Here is an 18,480-nt window from a genome sequence, read left to right as displayed (position 1 = left end):
TTGCGACGGACACACCCGCTCGGATGAGAAACATGCGCTCGACGTGAGAGCTCGTGAGCACATGTCAACTAGGTAGCGCTATGTCTGCTGTCGCAGTCTTTGCGGCGACCAAGGGCGACAGACGACGGGCCGTGTTCCGCCAGCCAAGACGGATTGGAGCCGCCTTCCGTACCCCTCGATGGCAGGAGCGAGCTGTTCACCGGCTGGTTACCCGTCACTTTCCTACAATCTCAAGACAACAATGATGTTGCCCATCATCATCCTTCCTAGACACCGCCGGAGCTGCCGGAGCTGCCGTAGACAATCATAAGCAACTTGCTATCCTGATTGTATCCTAGTCACCACAACGACATCCAACATGAGCAGCCAAAAAGTCAACGTCGCCGAGTACCTGTTTACTAGACTCTATCAACTTGGAGTCAAGGACCTTCATGGCGTGCCAGGAGACTTCAATCTGGTCGCTCTTGATTACGTCGAGCCTTGTGGCATCAATTGGGTGGGCAACTGCAATGAGTTGAATGCAGGTTGGTTGACTTGTACCGCTTTGTGTCGACGGCCTGACTGAAGCCTTGCAGGATATGCCGCCGATGCGTACGGTCGACTACTGGGTATGGGTGCTCTGGTGACGACGTTCGGGGTGGGAGGCAAGTTGTTTCTGTAGCGGATGACGACTCTGAGCTGACACAAGATGCAGAACTGTCGTGCCTCAATGCTATTGCTGGGTCATTCGCCGAGTTCTGTCCTGTCGTGCACATTGTCGGAACGCCCAAGAGAGCAGCTCAGAAAAGCGGCATGCTTTTGCATCACACAGTATGTCCTCGTTCACTCCAATGGTGCAGAATGTTGTTGACTCATGATTCAGCTCGGCAATGGCGACTTCAATGTCTTTGCCGACATGTCGAAACCCATCTCGATCGCCCAGACGAACCTGATGGACCCAGCCACAGCTCCAGCAGAGATCGATCGCGTACTCCAGGCCTGCTACGTTAATAGCCGACCGGTATACATTCAACTGCCTGCGGACATGGTCACTGAAGAGGTGGATGCGAAATTGCTGGACACACCCATCGTCATTGAGCCGCCACCGAGCGATCACGAGACAGAGAATCTCGCCGCAGAGCTCATTTTGCGCAAGCTGTATGCGGCCAAGAGACCCGCACTCTTGCTCGATGCGGGTGCTCAACGTCATCGAGTCGAAGATTTGACTGAACAATTCGCGCGCAAGACTGGCCTGCCCACCTTCATCACCCCGATGGGCAAAGGCGTCGCCAACGAAGAGTCGCCGTTGTTCGCTGGCATCTACATCGGCAAGGGCTCGGAAGACGACGTTCGCACCATGATCGAGGACAGCGACTTGGTCATCACCATCGGCAATGTCAAGTCGGATGTCAACAGTTTCGGTTTTTCCTATCGCATCAGTCGTCTTTCGTCAGTCGACCTCCACTTTGACCACGTCGTCATGGACTGTGCTAAGTTTGAGAACGTTTATATGAAGTGGTTGCTAGAACGCCTGGTCAAGGAAGTGGATCCGTCTAAGATGACCATGGACAAAGTCGAGACACCTCTCCGCAAGACTTCCCAGCTCACAAATGGTTATGCGACGACTCAAGACGTCACTCACGACTGGTTGTGGCCGCGCATGTCGTCCTGGTTGAGATCTGGAGACGTCGTCGTCACTGAGACGGGAACGTCTTTTGTCGGTATCTGGGAAACAAGGTTCCCAACAGGTGTGCAAGCCATCAACCAGACCCTGTGGTCGTCGATAGGCTATGGTGTCGGCGCAGCCCAGGGTGCGGCTTTGGCTATGAAGACATCGGGTGGCTTACGCAGGACTGTCTGTTTCGAGGGCGATGGTGAGTTGATCGCTGACAACTTGTCCATTTTCGCACCCTGCTGACAGGTCTTAGGTTCATTCCAGCTTACAGCTCAAGAACTTTCTACCATCATCAGACAAGACTTGGACTGTATCATCTTTCTCATCGAGAATGACGGATACGAGATCGAGCGCTGGGTACACGGTATGAAAGCCAAGTACAACGACATCAGCAAATGGCGATACAACAAGATCGCAGAAGTGTTCACGCCAGAGGAAGAGGCCTCCCGACATCGTGTCAGGTCGTACAAAGTCAGCACCCGGTCCGAGCTCGAAGATTTGCTGGCAGATGAAAACTTTTCTGCAGGCAAGGGTTTGCACGTAAGTCTGATGGCGATTTCCTGTATCGACATTATACTGACATCTTGGTAGTTCGTCGAGCTGCACATGCCAAAGTACAATGCACCACAGACGTTGATTGACTTTGCTCAAAGCCTCTCGAAGAAGTCAGAGTAAGGACAGATCCAGACATCGATACCGAGGGAAGCAGTGGATAGCTTTCACTCTGCCCTAATCACTCCATATCTATACATGATGCATCTTCGCTTATTGGTTGCGTCTGCAGGGCGTGTGTATGCGAGTCAATCCTCCACAACCCCATGTTGATCATCGCGATCTCCTCGGCTCATGCAACATCGCTTTAGATTTCCATACTTTGGATCCCTAACTGCTCTTGTGAGACACACGATGATTATTAGCCCTTCCGGACGATAACAGTTTGGTCGGTCGAGTGTTCATCCGGCTTGTGCAGGCCAAGTAATCTGTCACAATGTGTCAAGCGTTAGGCTTCCGGTAGCTCTTCACACGTGCCATCTCGAAAGCCGCATTCGTCATGCCGGCCGTTGGACCAAAGAACCTTATACCGAACAGGATGCGCCTGCCGAGGCATGTCAGGTACAAGACGACTTTTCTCACGTTCCCCTCCGTGGACTCATGAGAAGATCTACAAAAGCTCCATGATCCCTACGCACGTACTCAGCGAATGGGGTCGCTTTTGTCGGCAAACGTTACTATGGGCCCGATCAGATGCTGGCACTTGCTGCACTCTCTGAGGCCTAACTCTCAAGCGGAGATGGTCCCAGTTCATGGGAACCTGACGATAGCTGTAGCATAAGATGCGACTTTGGCCCCGCTCTCCGATTCCTTGTCGTTCGTCTCACCATCGCTGACCTTGCCCACGGTTACCCTATCGCAGCCATGCTGTCCTTCGTACGAGACATGCTTCCCACCCTCGCTTTTTCGGCTTTGCTCCTGCCCTCTACCTTGGCCGCCATTCTACCGCAGTATGATCCCTTCTACACTGCTCCCGCTGGTTACCAGGACAGGGCTCCTGGAACCATCCTCCGTACGCGCAGAGTCGCCACATCCTACATCGGTCTCATTCCCGATGGTGTACAAGCATGGCAATTGCTGTACCGCACGACTGCCATCAATGGAACTGCCATCAGTGCTGCGACTACCGTCTTCAAGCCTCTCAACCCCAAGCTGGACAGCTTTGTCAGTTTCCACACTGCATACGACGGTTCTGCTGTAACCGGCGCATGCGACCCCAGCTTCAACTACCAGCTCCTCGCTCCCCAGGTCGACCTGATCTCGTCCGTCGAGTTTTTCTTGCTCCAGGCTTATCTCATGTCGGGCTACATTGTGCAATCCCCCGACTATGAGGGCCCCGATGCTGCTTTCGGTGCTGGTCGCCTTGCAGGTATGGGTGTTCTCGACAGCATGCGCGCTATCGTCAACTTCAAGTCTACTCTTGGCTTCACCACGTCAACACCCAAGATTGTTGGGTACGGCTACTCTGGCGGTGCTATTGCCACTGGCTGGGCAGCTTCCTTGATATCCGGTTATGCTCCTGAGTTGAACGTCTTGGGCTGGGCTTCGGGTGGTACTCCCGCCAACTTGACTGGCACAGCTGTCTTCATCGACGGTACACTCTTCGCCGGTTTCCTGCCTCAAGCCCTCGTCGGTCTCGCCGCAGACTCAGCCTACGGTGCTCAGCTTGACCCCGTCATCGACCGCATCATCACGCCGAAAGGTCGTGTTGTCCTGGACACTGCCGAGCAGATCTGCGGCGTCGAGAATCTGTTCACCTTCGCCTTTGGCCAGATCCAGAGTACCGATGTTCAGTCTTTGGGCAACAAGGTCTTCTTCGAACCTACCATTGCCGGGGTCCTCGAAAAGAATGTCATGGGCGTTAATCCTGATGAGACTCCCAAGGCTCCCGTGTACATGTACCACGCCACCAACGACGAAGTCATTCCTTACGCAAATGCCTCGACACTCTACTCTGACTGGTGCGCTGATGGTGCTTCTGTGCACTTCACCACTGTCGCCGCCGGAGGTCACGCGACTACTGAAGTCATTGGTTTCGTTGGTGCATTCAACTTTGTCAAGGCTGCTTTCGCTGGCACTGTCGCAAGCGGCTGCTCGACCTCGACTGAGTTGGCAAACACTTTGGACCCATTGGCTTTGGGAGTGCAACTGGAGCCTGTGATTGTGCAGTTGTTGAATGCACTTGCCGTTGCTGGAAGAAATGACATCAACATCAAGAACAACCTCCAGACTCTTAACGAGACTGTTGGAGCATAGAAGATGTAGGGAACATGATCGTTACGCGAGTCGAGCTCGGTGGATAGGAATTAATGTACTTTCCCTGTTTGATGCCAATGATCAAATACCCGATCTCAACGATATGTCGAACTATGGAACTGGAAATCAAAGTACCCTTATCAAGCGTTGTCCATCTTGAGAGCACATCTCGGCTTTGGCCCTCTAATGCGAGATCTTCCCCACAAGTAATTGATCTTCGGGCGACTGCGATGAGCGTGAGCTGAGTCGGCTAAGCTAGCTTGAGAATGTCAAGATAGAACATCAGGGCAGAGTGTTGTAGTTCTCACTGGAAGAACTGGTGCTGAGACTGTTGCTATTGCTAAGAAGATCGGCAGAGGGCGGCTTTGTCAGCGAACAAGAGACCTAGTCGGCGCTGAAGCTGTTTGTCCACTCTCGGGCAGAAAGCTACCGCATGTTCATAGGCTATAGCATCCCATAACTTCCCCAACCAATTCGCCGAGGAAAGCCGGTTCTACGTCAACTGTTTGCGCGCTGGTGTGGAATATGTTGTAACAATCTTGACCACGGCCAATGCCGTTCGTTCAGATTCGATCGCTTACTACCAACGTGCTCGTTGGGCTACCATTAAATGTAGATACCACATGTTAGAAACGTGTCAACTAGTGTCAACTAGATAGATAGCTATATAGCGTCGTCGTCGTCGCCACGAAGGTGGTAGTAAGGTGGTATGGCTAGCAACGCTTAGGAAACTCGTAAAATCCATCGACTTCGTACGTTACTGTGTCGGGTTACTACTATAACGCAGCGCTTACTAAGCATTAATCCTAGCCCTCTAATTAGCTAAATCTAATCTCGGAGATAAGATCTTAGCCTCTAATTAGCCGCAGATTACGTAACTTACAACGCGCTACCCGTCTAAAGCTAGCTTTCTATTAGACTCGTTTCTCTTATACCTAGCCTTTTCTCTCCTAACTATTTACTAACTACCTTAACATAACTACACTAGTTACAGTCCTAATTCGTTTCCTAACGCGTAGAGCGTACCTAGTTACCTTATTTTTAACCCTTATATCTATTAAAATGAGCTAAGTTTAGTCGCTAATTAATGCTAGTTAGGACGCGTCTAACCTAATAGAGGCTTTAGGCATTAACAACAACGTTAAGGAGGCTAGTATACTGCTAGAGGAAGGTTAGGGTAATAGCGATAACTGCTATAGTATTAGCATTAACATAGTATAGCTATTACATTAAATCTATAGCTATATAGCTGGCATACATTAACATAAAGCTCAAATTTCAGACATTTCATGGATCGACCACACTGCCGATGAGAAGTGTGTACAGGGTGAGTAGGCCGGTCATCTGTTTATGCACAGAAGTCCGTGCACATGTCGCAGAGTTATGCTGAGCACATATCATTGCCAACACGGCGAAGACAAAGCAAACAAGCGCCTGCCGAAACTCGGATTTCGCCGCGACAACTATTTTGGCCTTCATCCTCATCCCGATATACATCGCGTTAGTATGAGTTGCATCATGCTGAACATGGTATAGGAGTGATCGTACTACTGCAGAGAATCTCCACACCTCTGCCGCAAGTCTCTCGACCTCGATCTGAGCCTGACATCTTGACAGAATACTGGACACAACAGTCGATCCTCAATCGTCAGTCGTGATCTTAAATTCAGTAGACTGCTAGGGAAGCATTTGAACAACGGAAGAAGACAGACCCGAAGCGTTCTGGAAGCCTGTGATCGATGCTATTCGCGACTACTACGCTTTCTCAGCGCATGATCTCGTCGCGATCCTCTCCACTTGCATCCATGATGCGCCCGAAGACGGCTGGCCGTCCATCACTCAATCCTCACTCGCATGGCTCGTGAAAAAAAAAAAACAAAGTCATCGAACTCTTGGGACATCTACCTTACATTGGTGGTTCCAGCACTCATGATACCCAAATCACTTTCTCTACCATTGAGATAAATTATGGGGAGTTTGGCAAGTATGGCGTTGCCTCGGGAACAAGGTATCAATCTTTCCCTATTGGCAAGAAGGAGTTTTCGCTTCATGTGGTGTCATTGACAGAAGAGGGAGAGAATTACTATGGTAGTTTGCTTCTTCTGGATATAGAGAACGGTTAGTTCTGGTAATGTACTACATCGTTCGTCGTGCAGTCTCGCTGATGACATTGTGTTTAGGTACAGCGAAAGACTACGAACCACGATCGGCCCGGAAGAAACGTGCCAGAGCCAGGAACAGTTCCGAAAGTATAGCGGTACTCCGAGACAACACCCATCGCCGAAACGCTCGCTTCGTGGAAACAAAAATATCGGACCTTGGAGTGGACGGTTGATCCGTTCAACGAGGAAGGTGGTGTGATGCTTCGATATGATCGAGCAACTGATGTACGTCCGAGTGTCGCCTTCAATTTCGCAATGCCATTTCCCGATCTGTCTGTGACTCGGTGGAGGAAGTCAGTCCGTCAGATTTATCATTATCATGGCTAGCCTGATGACTTTCGGCGCGACGAATGTCGTAAGGTCTTGCGAGAGTGGAATAGGACTATTGGTGAACGGATAGCACAACCTGGCCATCGCCTGCATGAGATTACTCGCCGACCTCCTGGCTTACACGATTCATAGAACGATGCAGGTTCTGAGATGGACCCATGCCGACCTGAAAGACCGCGAGAAGACCGGACTTGCAACGATGGACGCAAAGCAGTTGTCACAACGGTGGATAAAAAAGACAATCAACATTCACTACGATACCGGAGAGCTCCATCAGACTTTATTCTTTCTCAGTCTCCGCATCATGCATGCGTCCGGCCTTTGAATTTAGGAAGTGGTTTCTGCTTCATCATCAGTTCGGTAGTGTGCAAACGATTCTTTCTCATGTTCAACATACCTACGGTCGGCCCACTCGAGAGCAGAATATGCGAAAAGGATCGGAACGCCCCAGTATAAGATCTGGCTTTTTGTACGGCGGAAGGTATTGAACACTGCGGCGTTTACAGTGCCGGCGAGTGGTTTTTGTCGATTCGTCGAGACTGCATAAGTCACGATACCCTTCTGCTTTGGAGAACCTGGTGCATTGATCAACATGTCTGTGTCGAATGCCTTCTACCGAGTGAATGAAGATAGAACTACTTACGTGGATCACCCCAATCACCTTTAACCAGTCTACGAGACCATGAGTTAGACGTCGTAGTCTACATGGATAAATTAAGTGATACTGACCTGAAAGGCTCGTTCGCGTCCTTGAGACCTGCTCCTCGAGTAGCTCCACCTCCTGCCATGTCGAGTAATCACGAGCGTTCGAAACTTCGTGGTTACAAGAGCAAAATGGGATCAAAATGCTGCGAATATAAGTGGCAGCCTACAGTGTTTTATTCACTGTTGATCTGAGCAAACGGGAACATATAAAGCTGTTAGACCTTACTCGATCTCCGATTTTGGATAGCCCCGATCCCGAGGTCTCGGGCCTCTCACCCGTTAAGACGGTGATAGCCTCCACGCCATGGTGGGAAAGAAGGCGGAGCTCACGAAGATTTTTACGCTTCGACCGCTGTGACATTCCCAGGGCACACATCTGGCTACTGCTTATAGTATCCATGTCACCAATGCACATTCGATTCGTCATGCCACGGAGAATTCATGATAAAGTTCGTCTGTAGGAGTTATACAGAATCGATGACCGCCGGTTGGGGAAAATTTTCAGGGGCAGAGTCAGGCCTACACAGCTCTCAAATTAGTGGTTCTTGGATGGATCGGCTTGTATCAATGCAGCACAATTGAACTTGGTGCGACAACGAGAACCAGATTGGATCTTGGCAGCGCACCACGTCGCGGCCCGGCACCGGCATCGGCATTCTTGTCGGCTTCGGCTTCGGGGCCTCTGTCGTCATGGAACTTGGCGTAGTCGTTCTCTTTCCTTCTGATTTCGATCGGACTGAGAAAAGCTAGGTACCAATAATTAGATGCCTTGACCTCGAGATCCATGCCCGACAGCCCCAACGCGGATCCAGAGCCCGCGAGAATCTCTGGAAGACGGTCAAGATGCGCTTGCAATCCTTGTCGGCGAAGGAAACTCCGCTGCGACATGAGATTTCCATGTAGCAATTGCGTGCGGTCGAGGAGAGAAGAATGCTCTTTTCGGAATATCGTTAGTCACTCAGTGCGGAGTAGCACCGTGCGACCAGCAAGACCACAGCACCCGACGTCTATCGATACCAACAATATGCTGGCGAGCGAGCCGCAGGCAGCCGTGTCAGCAACAGCAACGATGGAGGGCAGCCAAAGTCAACTTTCGGCAACGCCACTAGTGTCGACTGTCACGTCCTGGTACTCGTGTGCTCTAGGTGCTCTCCGCGTGACCGACGGATCTGAGGAGTCCAGACTTGGCCGAATCACTGATATAGGTCCACTTGCTCCGAACGGCCCATCACTACAAGCTACCGATGGGAGTCGAGAATCAGACGAAATCCGCATGGCGCCTGATGAATTGGAGCAGTCTCTGAGCATGATCAAGGCTCCAATCCGACACCTTATGGTCAAGGAAAGATACGTTGGCCCGAGCCATTGGATGCAGACAGTCCTTCTGGTAAGCCGTCTTGTTACCGGTACTCCACAAATTGATGCTCTTGGCCTGATACAGAGTCACACAGCTCCCTGACACAATGGCTTGGTTTAACAAATCCAATCTCTCGAGCTCTCCCATCCATGCTTTGCTATCACATTGCAAGTCTCTAGCCGACCGCTTGGAACGCCAACAACATCCCGAGGTTTTTGATGGAAGTTACGGCAAACATATGCCAACGATAGACATTGCAGACAGACTTGTAAGGCTCTACCTGGACAATTTTGAGTCACTTCATCGGATTGTTCACAAACCAACCTTCGAGGGGTACTACACTCTGTACTGGCTAGACAGGAACAGAGTGAGCACCCCTATGCTCCTCCAGATACAGCTATGCCTCGCTCTTGGCGCTTGCGTCTTTGACGACAGATTCTCGTTGCGGTCTTCAGCGTTGCAATACATCGATGAAGCCAAAACATGGCTGACCCAGCCCGAAAACTCACGACCTGACATCGAAAGACTGCAGTTGTTGTGCTTGCTGCAACTGGCACGACAAAATATCTGTTCCTTACAGGAGGATGTAGCCTGGATCTCGGCTGGCGAGCTCCATCGAACAGCCCTCTGCATCGGGCTACACCTTGATCCTGCCTCCTTACCGAATCTCTCTCCGTACCAGTCAGAGATGCGTCGCCGTCTCTGGGCAACGGTCCTTGACATCCAACTCCAATCAAGTCTAGATAGTGGTAATCTGCCGTTGGTCACGCTCGCACAGGCTTCTTGCTGTCTGCCATCCAACTTGGACGATGCAAAGCTGCACAAAACAGACAACGAGCTCCCGATTTCCCTGCCGCGGGAGACCATGTCCGACACGTCACTTCAAATCGCGATAGGACGTTCATTTGGCGTGCGACTGCGAATAGTCGACATGGCCAATAGGACCAACTCGGAGCCCAACTACAAAGAGATACTGCATGCGACCTCTGAACTCAACGACGCCTACCGAGCTTTGACGACCACTCTGTCTTCGTACGGATCCAAGCTATCTCTTTTCCACCGTCTTCTGTGCGAGACTTTTTTACAGCCATATTTTCTAGCACTCCATGTTCCATATATGCGCATTGCTTTCAGGGACCCAATCTTTCACTTTTCGCGTGAGCTTTGCGTCAAAAGAGCACTTGATCTATCTCACGCAGCCTTCGCTTCACAATCCCTAGATAATCCCGATCTGATGAGCCTGCGTACAGTAGCAGACATGGACCCGCCATGCATCGAATACACGCGACTGTCCACCTGTGGATCAGGACCTTTCCGTTCGATACAGATCCAAAACAACTACATCATCGCAGCAGAGCTCCTTGCCACCTCCCAAGAAGAGAATCACTTTGCTTCTGTGAAAGCCACACGACAGACCCTGGCTCAAAGACAAGACGGCCAGAGCCTTCGTGAGGTTGAACTTCATGCATTGGTGACTTCTGCTGTCAAATGGGCAGAGAACAGGCTTCTTGCTGGAGAGACCAATGTAAAGGACTATCTGTTTCACGTGGTGGCTCTGGCACAAGTCAAAACCGCGAAAGGTAGCCAAGCGTCTACAGACATCAAGACGGCCAAGGGTGCGGATGCCTTGAGATGTGCTTCCAAAATTCTGCAAAACAGAATCCTTGATGACAGGCCACCAACGTTCGACGTGCCAGTCGACGATGAAGGGCTTGCTAGTTTGTGGTACACTTGGCAAGAGAGCTCGGAGGATGCCTTGTGGGAGTTCGTGTCAATGTGAAAAGTACGTCGTTAGGTCGTACGCGATAGCTTCGGTCTTGTGTCTCTGATGACTTGATCATTCCAAGTACGATGGGAAGCAGGTCCAGTAGGGGCTTCTATCCTTTATGCTCACCATGAGGTGTGCCCCGGAGATGATGAAGAGAGATGCATTGAGATTCACTTTTGCCTGCTGGGTGTAGATATCCAATGCGTCTAGGAAGCTTTTAGAACGTTGGGCTCAACACTCGGATTAGACGGACCGTACTGGCTGTAGTTGCTGAATATTGACGAGTATAATCTGTGGCAGAGTCTGAGGTACGCAATGGCGAGCATAGACTACGATGTGCTCGAACAACTCAACTAGTTCTGCGCAGGTTCCAAATCTGGTTCGCAATTCTGATGATCTATTAGGAGCCGCGTCTCATTCATGAACGGATTGCTGCAAAGTGCAAGAGGACATGACATTCCAAGTTTCGGAATGCACTGGACTAGAAACTCCCGACCTCGAAAACCCTTGTGGTCTTCTTTCGAACTCTCCTTCAAACCCTTCTAGGCTTACCCCACCACTTGCCATGCCCTTTCTTGCCGAACTTGTTCATCTTCACAATGAACACTCCCCTCTCGATGGTGTTAATCATGATATACCCAGAAGGAAACCCAGCATAATGACTCCAAGTACCCACAAAGTCGACCAGCCCATCCGTCGCGTCATCTTCGGGGTAAATGTCAAAGTAAGCCACTTCCTCCACGTTGCCACCAGTAGGATCCCGAGGAATGCCACTGACATCATACACGCGAAGACCTGCTGCGTAGTTGGATTGGTAGACAAGACCGTCGTAAACGTATTGGTTGTGGTCGATGGCCTTTTGCTTGGACTTGTAGAAGCCTGTGTTGACTGGCTTCTCGAGATTGCGGATGTCGAAGATGTAGGTGACGGGGAATTGGTCGGCGGCGGGGCCGGAGCGATCTTCTTCATCGAGCTCGTCGTCGAGGACGATATATTCTTGCCAGTTGCGGTCGAGCACGGCGCCCTGATGAGTATAGGAAGCACCGACGTAGGGAGTGCGTGAGATGATACGAGATGCGTTGACGCCAGTCTTGTCAGTCACATCGTAGATGGTGAGGGTGTCTTCGTTGTAGCCGTAGCAAATATCGCGGCCGTAGTAGCGCTTGTCTGGGCCGCGGTAGACGAGACATTCTGCATCGTGAACATAGCCGTCTTGACTTGCACAGCCAGGAGATACGGGCTTGGTGATGTCGCTGACGTCGATGAAGATGAGACCAGCACGACATGTGCTGTTGCGAGGAGCGGCACCGACGGATACAGCATAGCCGAGTTCTTCGTTGATGACAACATTGTGGGTGCGACCAACAGGCAAGTCAGTAAAAAGACCAGTAACATCTGCAGTGATACTGAAGTTCTTGGGACTTCTTGGGTCGATGTTCAGGAGTTTGTTCATGTCGAAAAACTGGATGCCGTGACCGCGAGCTTCGGATCCGATGACCATGTAGTTCTTGTACGATCGAATCTCCCTCCAGATGGAGAAGACAGATTGCTGGGGCAGGCGACCAAGGTAGACAAGTTTGCCATTCTTATTGATTTCGGCAAAAGCAGTACCATCTGCTTGTCCGATGGCGACAAACTCACGACCATCGGGTGAGACCCAGCCCCAGGATGAAGAGCCTTCTCCAGCGAAAGAGCCAAGGTCAGCATGGCTCTTGAAGTCGTAGTAGTCAATCTGAACGTGTCAGCATCCTTGCGATGGTTGGCGATCATGAGAGAAGCTCACATTCTTGCAACTGAAGGTCTCCAGAGGATTGCCAGGCTCGACGACAGCAAGACCTTTGGGGTTGCACTTGATGACATCCTTGTCCTTGTGATGCTTTAGAAAAGACTTCCACTTCTTACTGCTGTATTCACCCCAGCTTCTGTGCTTCGCCCAAGATGCCTTGGATCACGTTAGTGACAAGTGGAAGAAAGAATTGCTAGAGCTTACATGTTTTCTGTCCATGATCATCTGGTGGACTTTGCCGTCATCATATTCAGCTTCAGTGTAGGCTGTTGCCAACGCTGGTAGCAGCAGGAGAGCGAGTTGCGACAACTTCATGTTTGCTAATGGTGATACTGATGCTAGCGACAAGTAGAAGAGATGAGGCTGATGAGGCACTCTATCCTGACCGACACCCCAGTATACTTATACCATAGAACTACCTCCCGCTCTCGTCCGTATATTGAGCAAACCTCAAGGAGTAATTGCGCTATTCTTTGCCGTATCGCAAGCTTGCCGACAAAATCCGGGAAGATAGTCTTGTCATAGATGCGACCTTCCTTTCAGGGGCATTGAGCGACGATGCACAAGACTTTGTGAGCAATGCCAACGCGCAGCACTGCAGCAACATGCAGAGTTTCGATAGGAGGACAGGCCCGTGATGAGAGTGACCTACCATATCGCATGGCGACATGTCGTGCCGCGGTCGATGTCGAAGAAAAAAGCGGTATGGCAGAAAGGTTAATGCCAGGGGTAAACAGCACAAGAAGTACAGCCAGTAATCCGAGATGTCTCATTGGACATTGAGATATTTGCTATCTGTAGCACGGTGCATACCAAGAGCACAGCCGCGACGTTTGAGATCAGCGACGTCTTGGAAGGATATACGAGGGGTTGGCACGCCGTTCGACGACTTGGCAGATGTCCCTCCCCCGCTTGGGCACGTGTCTGCACCGCGTTACCTCCTGCTTGATTTGGAAGGAGACAAGGTGCTGGGCATGCGGAGAAGGACTTTGGAACTTGGCTTCCATATTCTCCAGCGGTGATCACGAAGTAGATACCCGATCAAGGGACATGGAACTGATTTCGTGTTCTATCAGAAACCAGCCGCGATGCCGCCTGGGATCCAATTCGAGCCAGGTATGAGTGGCATTTTTGCGAAAAGCCATTGTCGCAAGCACGAGTTTGGGTGCATTGTTTTCATTATTTGAGAGCGAATTGACGGACAGAGAGCATGACTTTATAGATAATTACACAGGCTTCGTACACCTAACCATTACTACTCCTTGCTTTTCTTGACCAGATAGCATAGTTGTGAATCGCCCAGAGCGAGTCGCCGATTAGAACAAATGGCTCAGGAACTTGCGCCACTTGGGGTATGAATCGTACACAGCTCTTGTCTTGTTGAAGTGCTCCCAATCGATCTCGCGACGGCCAGAATCAACATCGATGTCGGCGAGCTTGTGCCAGCCCTGGCGCTTCCACACCCAGCCGACAATGTAGAAGGCAATGACAACAAAGAAGGCGAGATATGCAGCGAAGAAGGCCTCGGCGTCCATAGGTCTGATAGCGACGTAAAACTGTTTTTGTTAGTACTGTGAAGAACATGCTCGATGATTCGAGAGCTTACCTGGGCGATGAGGACAAGAATAATTAGGATCAAGCCAATCCATGATCCGACGACACCAAAGACAGCCTTGAATGGGAGCTCGTCCGTGCTGTGGCCTTGATACTTCCAGGCGGCGCGGAAACGAATGTGGGCAAGACAGATGGATCCCCAGGTGAAGAGGGCTGCGAGACCAGACAGCGACTGTAGCCAGTCGAAAACGATGACACCAGTGCTACCGAGGGTGATGTAGGCGAGAGGGGCCCACGCGAGGACGAAAACAGTCGACCACAAAGGACGACCGGCCTTGTCAATGTATGTGAAGAACTTAGGAGCGTAGCCCTGCTCAGCCAGTGCAGTCAATGTACGAGATCCTCCGTAGACACCAGACAGACCGATCGAGATGACCGAGACCAAGATGACGGCGTTGACAAAATCACCGAATCCAGGAATACCGGCATCGACAGCGGTGATGACGAAAGGAGAGGTAGACACGTCAAGGTAGCCACCAGACCCGAGAAGACGAGGGTCATCGTAAGGAACGAGCAGACCGACAAAGAACAAGCCAAGGATGTAGAAGAGGGTGATGCGCCAGAAGACTTGCTTGACGGCAGAAGGGAGAGACTTTTGAGGAGTCGCAGACTCGGCGGCAGCAAGACCGACGAGCTCAGTGCCCGAGAAGGAGAAAGCAGCCGTGACGAAGACGGAGCAGAGACCAGGGAAGCCGTCGGCAAATGCGCCAGGATTGTACCAATACTTTGCGCCGTGATACTCGCTGAACTTGCCGTTCGAAGGGCCTCCACCGCAGACAAAAACGACGCCCATGACCAAGAAGATGGACACAGTCGAGAGCTTGAGTAGTGACGCCCAGAATTCTTCTTCTGCATAGCCGAGGACTCCGAAGACGTTGATGAGGACGACGAGAAGGAAAAACACTGTGATCCAGACGCCGACATTCACATCGGCCCCCCAGTAATTGACCGTCAGACCAGCGACGACAAGTTCAAGTGGAAGAACGATAGCCCATTGGAAGACATAATTCCAGCCCATGGCGAAGCCCCAAGCGGGATCGATGAATCGAACAGAGTAGGTATAGAAGCCGCCCGAGATGGGATACATAATGGCCAATTCACCGAGCGCGTAGACGACGTTGAAGATCATCTGGCAGGGATGTCAGCAAGGGTCTAAAAGATGCACGAGAACGAATACGCACGACACCCATGATTCCGAAAGCAATGAGAAGCGCAGCAGGACCACCTCTTCTCAGAGCACCACCGGACCCGACGAACAGGCCGGCACCAATTGAACCGCCGATGGCGATCATGCTCAAGTGACGGCCCTTGAGAGTCTTGTTGAGTTGATTGTGCTTGTCATCAAGAGTACGGCGCTTGAACGAGTCGGGTGTCAGACCAAGTCTGGTCATTAGAGGAGTCTTCTCGGCAGGATACTCTGTCGTGTAGGCAGCATCATTGCTGAGCTGCGGCGACACTTTACCGCCAGTGATGTCCTCGTGAGCTGACTTTTCCATCATACTTGTGAACAAATCTCGGCACAATGGCCGAAGTGTAGGAAATATGCAATGGGTATGGAACAAGGAAACTAGAGATTCTGTCGCACCTACCTGTGGCACGAGACTGACGGCATACTTGTACTGACCTTTCGCAGCCACCCTTATCAGCTGTACAGGAGCGTTCCAAGGAGTCCAAGCCAGTAATTCGGTGGACAAGGCTTGGCCGCCAAGGTCCAAGAGATGTTATAGAAGGCGGAGTGCAATTGAAACTTCGAGTTTAGCGAGTCTTTCCTTCTGGTCGTCTTGGTCAACGGCGGCATGACGGCTATCGTTCGTGTAATTGCAGCGCAAGCGTGGCAAAGAGGCTCGTTATCATGTTTTGCCCAGCACCAGCGGGCGTTGACTGTACCAGAGCTGCTGGCTTCGAGTCGAGCCTGCGTGTGTCGCCTTCCTATCTCGGGTCGCGCGAAGGAACACGCAGAGCATTGGCATTACGCCGCCGTCAGGCGGTGCTTCAAAGGGTGTAGCTGAACGAGCGGAAGCTCTCGCGTCAGAAGTTGACGACTCTGGAGGTGGAAGAGTATGCGAGCATGGACGAGGAAGAACGAGATTGCGCCCGTCGAGAATTTGGCGGTCGCGGCCTCCCTCGCTACGCCTTCCACTTTCCACTCCGCTTGCTTCTGCAATTTTGACATCTTGGCAACTGCATCGAGCAGTTGTTCTCGAACACCCAGCGTACCCGCACTCAAGAGGCGACAGCTCCAAACTCCAGTACCGACTCCACTATCAAGAACATGCGAAGTGATCGCGATATCTCGTCGATATGTAGGCGAGTTCAGCGATCTGTGACTTGTCCTTCGATTCTCAACCTTCCTTGGCAGTCTTTGCCAAGCACCGCAAGCTGCTATGATGACCCTGCTTCGTTCCATGACAGTTGTTCCCAGCTCTTGTGTCTTCTAACTTAAGAGGCAGTGGCCCAGAAACAAAGACATTTGATTCCTAATGTGATAAGTGGAGAAATGAACTTAAGACTGTAAGGTATAGAGGTGTCTCATAGCTCACCAAGGTCGAAAGTTGTCGTGGCGTTACTCCGTGCCTCCATATCTGATCCGGATTATGTGAGTTATGTGTCGTGGCCTTGACAGTCCAGGTAAGACAGAAGATCCATCAGGTAATAAAGAAGATGCATCAGGCAATACGAAACATCACCTAGACAGCCTTTGTCCTGTTTATATTATTTCCCCACGCGTTCTGGTTCTTGTGTCTGTTGCTGCGGCGCCAAGTAATCATCTCACCGGTCGCAGTTTGACGCGGGCCCACGCTCTTCCGCTCTCCAACTCGCCCTCTCCAAAGTGTCGCTGAACCACCATCTTCTCCTCGTTCTCCCTTGATGAATATGCCGGTCTACCCGTCAGAGCCTTCCAAACGTAATGTTCCTCTGTGTGTACAACATGGTTCCCGACCTTCTCGTCCTCAGGCTCTGTCAAGACACAAAGACTGGTTTCTGGCAGCGACATATCATGACCACTGATTCGCAACATGTTGTCCCAAAATTTCCTAGCTTATATCTAGAGTTAATTCCCTAGTGCCATTTAGAGAATAAACTAAAATAACTAATAGAACATAAATAATAAATATACCATGCCCCCGGCAAGGAGAGGTTTAGGTGGTCTATACAGGGTCTACTAACTTAGAAAAAATTCGGGCATCGGGCGCGACAGGTAAGCATCTTAACAACGTACGAATAAACCCTATGATATTTTTCGATAATATTGTAGAACGCATTAATGCGACAAACTTCTATTTACTTAATATGTCTATATCTATTATGGTTATCGAATTACATATAGGTAGGTCGCCGCACTAAAGTAGTCGCTTCCTAGGGTAGCTACTAGGGTCCTTTCCCATTAAACTAACTAGCTAATACTAGATTAATTAATTAATTGATTTAATTGATTAGGCTACTTAGTTCTATAGCAAACCTATAAGCCGTCTCCTATTAGTTCTTCCTTCTTTATTCCTATCTATCCTTATTCCATTCTAGCTTCCCCTTACTTAATAGCTCTTATCTGCCATATAAACCTACCGGACTTATAAAGGAAGTAGAGAACCGCCTTTACCGCCGGGAGGTTCGCCTTCTACTTTTCCTTTAGTCTGTCGACTAGTTACCTAGTTCTCGGGTCTTTCTAGGGATTCTACTCCCTAAGTATATAAGAGAGGTCCCTCTACCTATGCCCTACTACCTCGATAGCAATTTAATAGTCTTCGCGTAGGAGGGGGCATTCGTATATAACATGCTTAATCGTTTCTTACGTAGCTCTATATTCGTACCCTACTAAGTCTACTAGCTTTATCCGGTATAGGTCACTCTTTAGTCGGGAGTGCCCTATATAGCATTAGGCTAGTATTAACGCTTCTTCCGCTAATAGTACGTTATTCACTATTATTATATAGGAACCTAGGAGAGCTCCGTCTAGCTTCTACGTATACGATCCGGAACGTAGCGTGTCTCGAGGTCTTATACTCCTAGTCTACTTCTAGGTCTCGTCTAGCTTCTTTTAAAGTGTCTTCTTAGCTACCTTTAAGGCTATCTTTCTCGTAACTCCTATATAACGTTACTAATATATCCTCGACTTTACTATGCTACGGTTACGCGCGTCTAGAGGCGTTAGGGTGTTAAGTCCCTTAACTAGGTACCTAGAGATGCCTTAGGGTTTTAGGGTTTAGGGTTAGGGTTAGGGTTAGGGTTAGGGTTAGGGTTAGGGTTAGGGTTAGGGTTAGGGTTAGGGTTAGGGTTAGGGTTAGGGTTAGGGTTAGG

The 18,480-nt window shown here is 50.4% G+C and overlaps 7 protein-coding genes across 7 annotated transcripts; 3 read left to right on the top strand and 4 right to left on the bottom strand.

The window, feature by feature from the left end:
- Nucleotides 1-358: 358 nt before the first annotated feature.
- M436DRAFT_57420 (pyruvate decarboxylase) lies at nucleotides 359-2,329 on the top strand (the record flags this gene model as incomplete). The annotated part of the gene is made up of 6 exons (XM_013567555.1): nucleotides 359-524; nucleotides 576-637; nucleotides 679-810; nucleotides 863-1,853; nucleotides 1,908-2,194; nucleotides 2,246-2,329. The coding sequence occupies 6 exons, from the start codon at nucleotides 359-361 to the stop codon at nucleotides 2,327-2,329; spliced, it is 1,722 nt and encodes a 573-aa protein (XP_013423009.1).
- Nucleotides 2,330-3,091: 762 nt separating this feature from the next.
- Nucleotides 3,092-4,462, top strand: M436DRAFT_57440 (LIP-domain-containing protein; the record flags this gene model as incomplete). The annotated part of the gene is made up of 1 exon (XM_013567557.1): nucleotides 3,092-4,462. One exon carries the CDS (start codon nucleotides 3,092-3,094, stop codon nucleotides 4,460-4,462), a length of 1,371 nt encoding a protein of 456 aa, XP_013423011.1.
- A 2,772-nt stretch (nucleotides 4,463-7,234) lies between these two features.
- M436DRAFT_57449 (uncharacterized protein) lies at nucleotides 7,235-7,548 on the bottom strand (the record flags this gene model as incomplete). Its single annotated transcript, XM_013567558.1, has 2 exons — nucleotides 7,235-7,295; nucleotides 7,352-7,548. 2 exons carry the CDS (start codon nucleotides 7,546-7,548, stop codon nucleotides 7,235-7,237), a joined length of 258 nt encoding a protein of 85 aa, XP_013423012.1.
- Nucleotides 7,549-8,683: 1,135 nt separating this feature from the next.
- On the top strand, nucleotides 8,684-10,796 carry M436DRAFT_67727 (uncharacterized protein; the record flags this gene model as incomplete). Its single annotated transcript, XM_013567576.1, has 2 exons — nucleotides 8,684-9,046; nucleotides 9,111-10,796. The coding sequence occupies 2 exons, from the start codon at nucleotides 8,684-8,686 to the stop codon at nucleotides 10,794-10,796; spliced, it is 2,049 nt and encodes a 682-aa protein (XP_013423030.1).
- A 520-nt stretch (nucleotides 10,797-11,316) lies between these two features.
- M436DRAFT_85967 (uncharacterized protein) lies at nucleotides 11,317-12,885 on the bottom strand (the record flags this gene model as incomplete). The annotated part of the gene is made up of 3 exons (XM_013567613.1): nucleotides 11,317-12,516; nucleotides 12,568-12,726; nucleotides 12,775-12,885. The coding sequence occupies 3 exons, from the start codon at nucleotides 12,883-12,885 to the stop codon at nucleotides 11,317-11,319; spliced, it is 1,470 nt and encodes a 489-aa protein (XP_013423067.1).
- A 1,001-nt stretch (nucleotides 12,886-13,886) lies between these two features.
- On the bottom strand, nucleotides 13,887-15,575 carry M436DRAFT_57451 (uncharacterized protein; the record flags this gene model as incomplete). Its single annotated transcript, XM_013567559.1, has 3 exons — nucleotides 13,887-14,126; nucleotides 14,177-15,313; nucleotides 15,366-15,575. The coding sequence occupies 3 exons, from the start codon at nucleotides 15,573-15,575 to the stop codon at nucleotides 13,887-13,889; spliced, it is 1,587 nt and encodes a 528-aa protein (XP_013423013.1).
- Nucleotides 15,576-16,153: 578 nt separating this feature from the next.
- Nucleotides 16,154-17,203, bottom strand: M436DRAFT_67724 (uncharacterized protein; the record flags this gene model as incomplete). Its single annotated transcript, XM_013567575.1, has 3 exons — nucleotides 16,154-16,618; nucleotides 16,725-16,799; nucleotides 16,958-17,203. 3 exons carry the CDS (start codon nucleotides 17,201-17,203, stop codon nucleotides 16,154-16,156), a joined length of 786 nt encoding a protein of 261 aa, XP_013423029.1.
- Between the last annotated feature and the right edge of the window lie 1,277 nt (nucleotides 17,204-18,480).

Source organism: Aureobasidium namibiae (genome assembly GCF_000721765.1).
Source record: "Aureobasidium namibiae CBS 147.97 unplaced genomic scaffold scaffold_24, whole genome shotgun sequence".
Classification (NCBI taxonomy): Eukaryota; Fungi; Ascomycota; class Dothideomycetes; order Dothideales; family Saccotheciaceae; genus Aureobasidium; species Aureobasidium namibiae.
The sequence above is the reverse complement of the archived record's forward strand: the minus strand, read 5'-3'. Positions and strand labels throughout refer to the sequence as shown.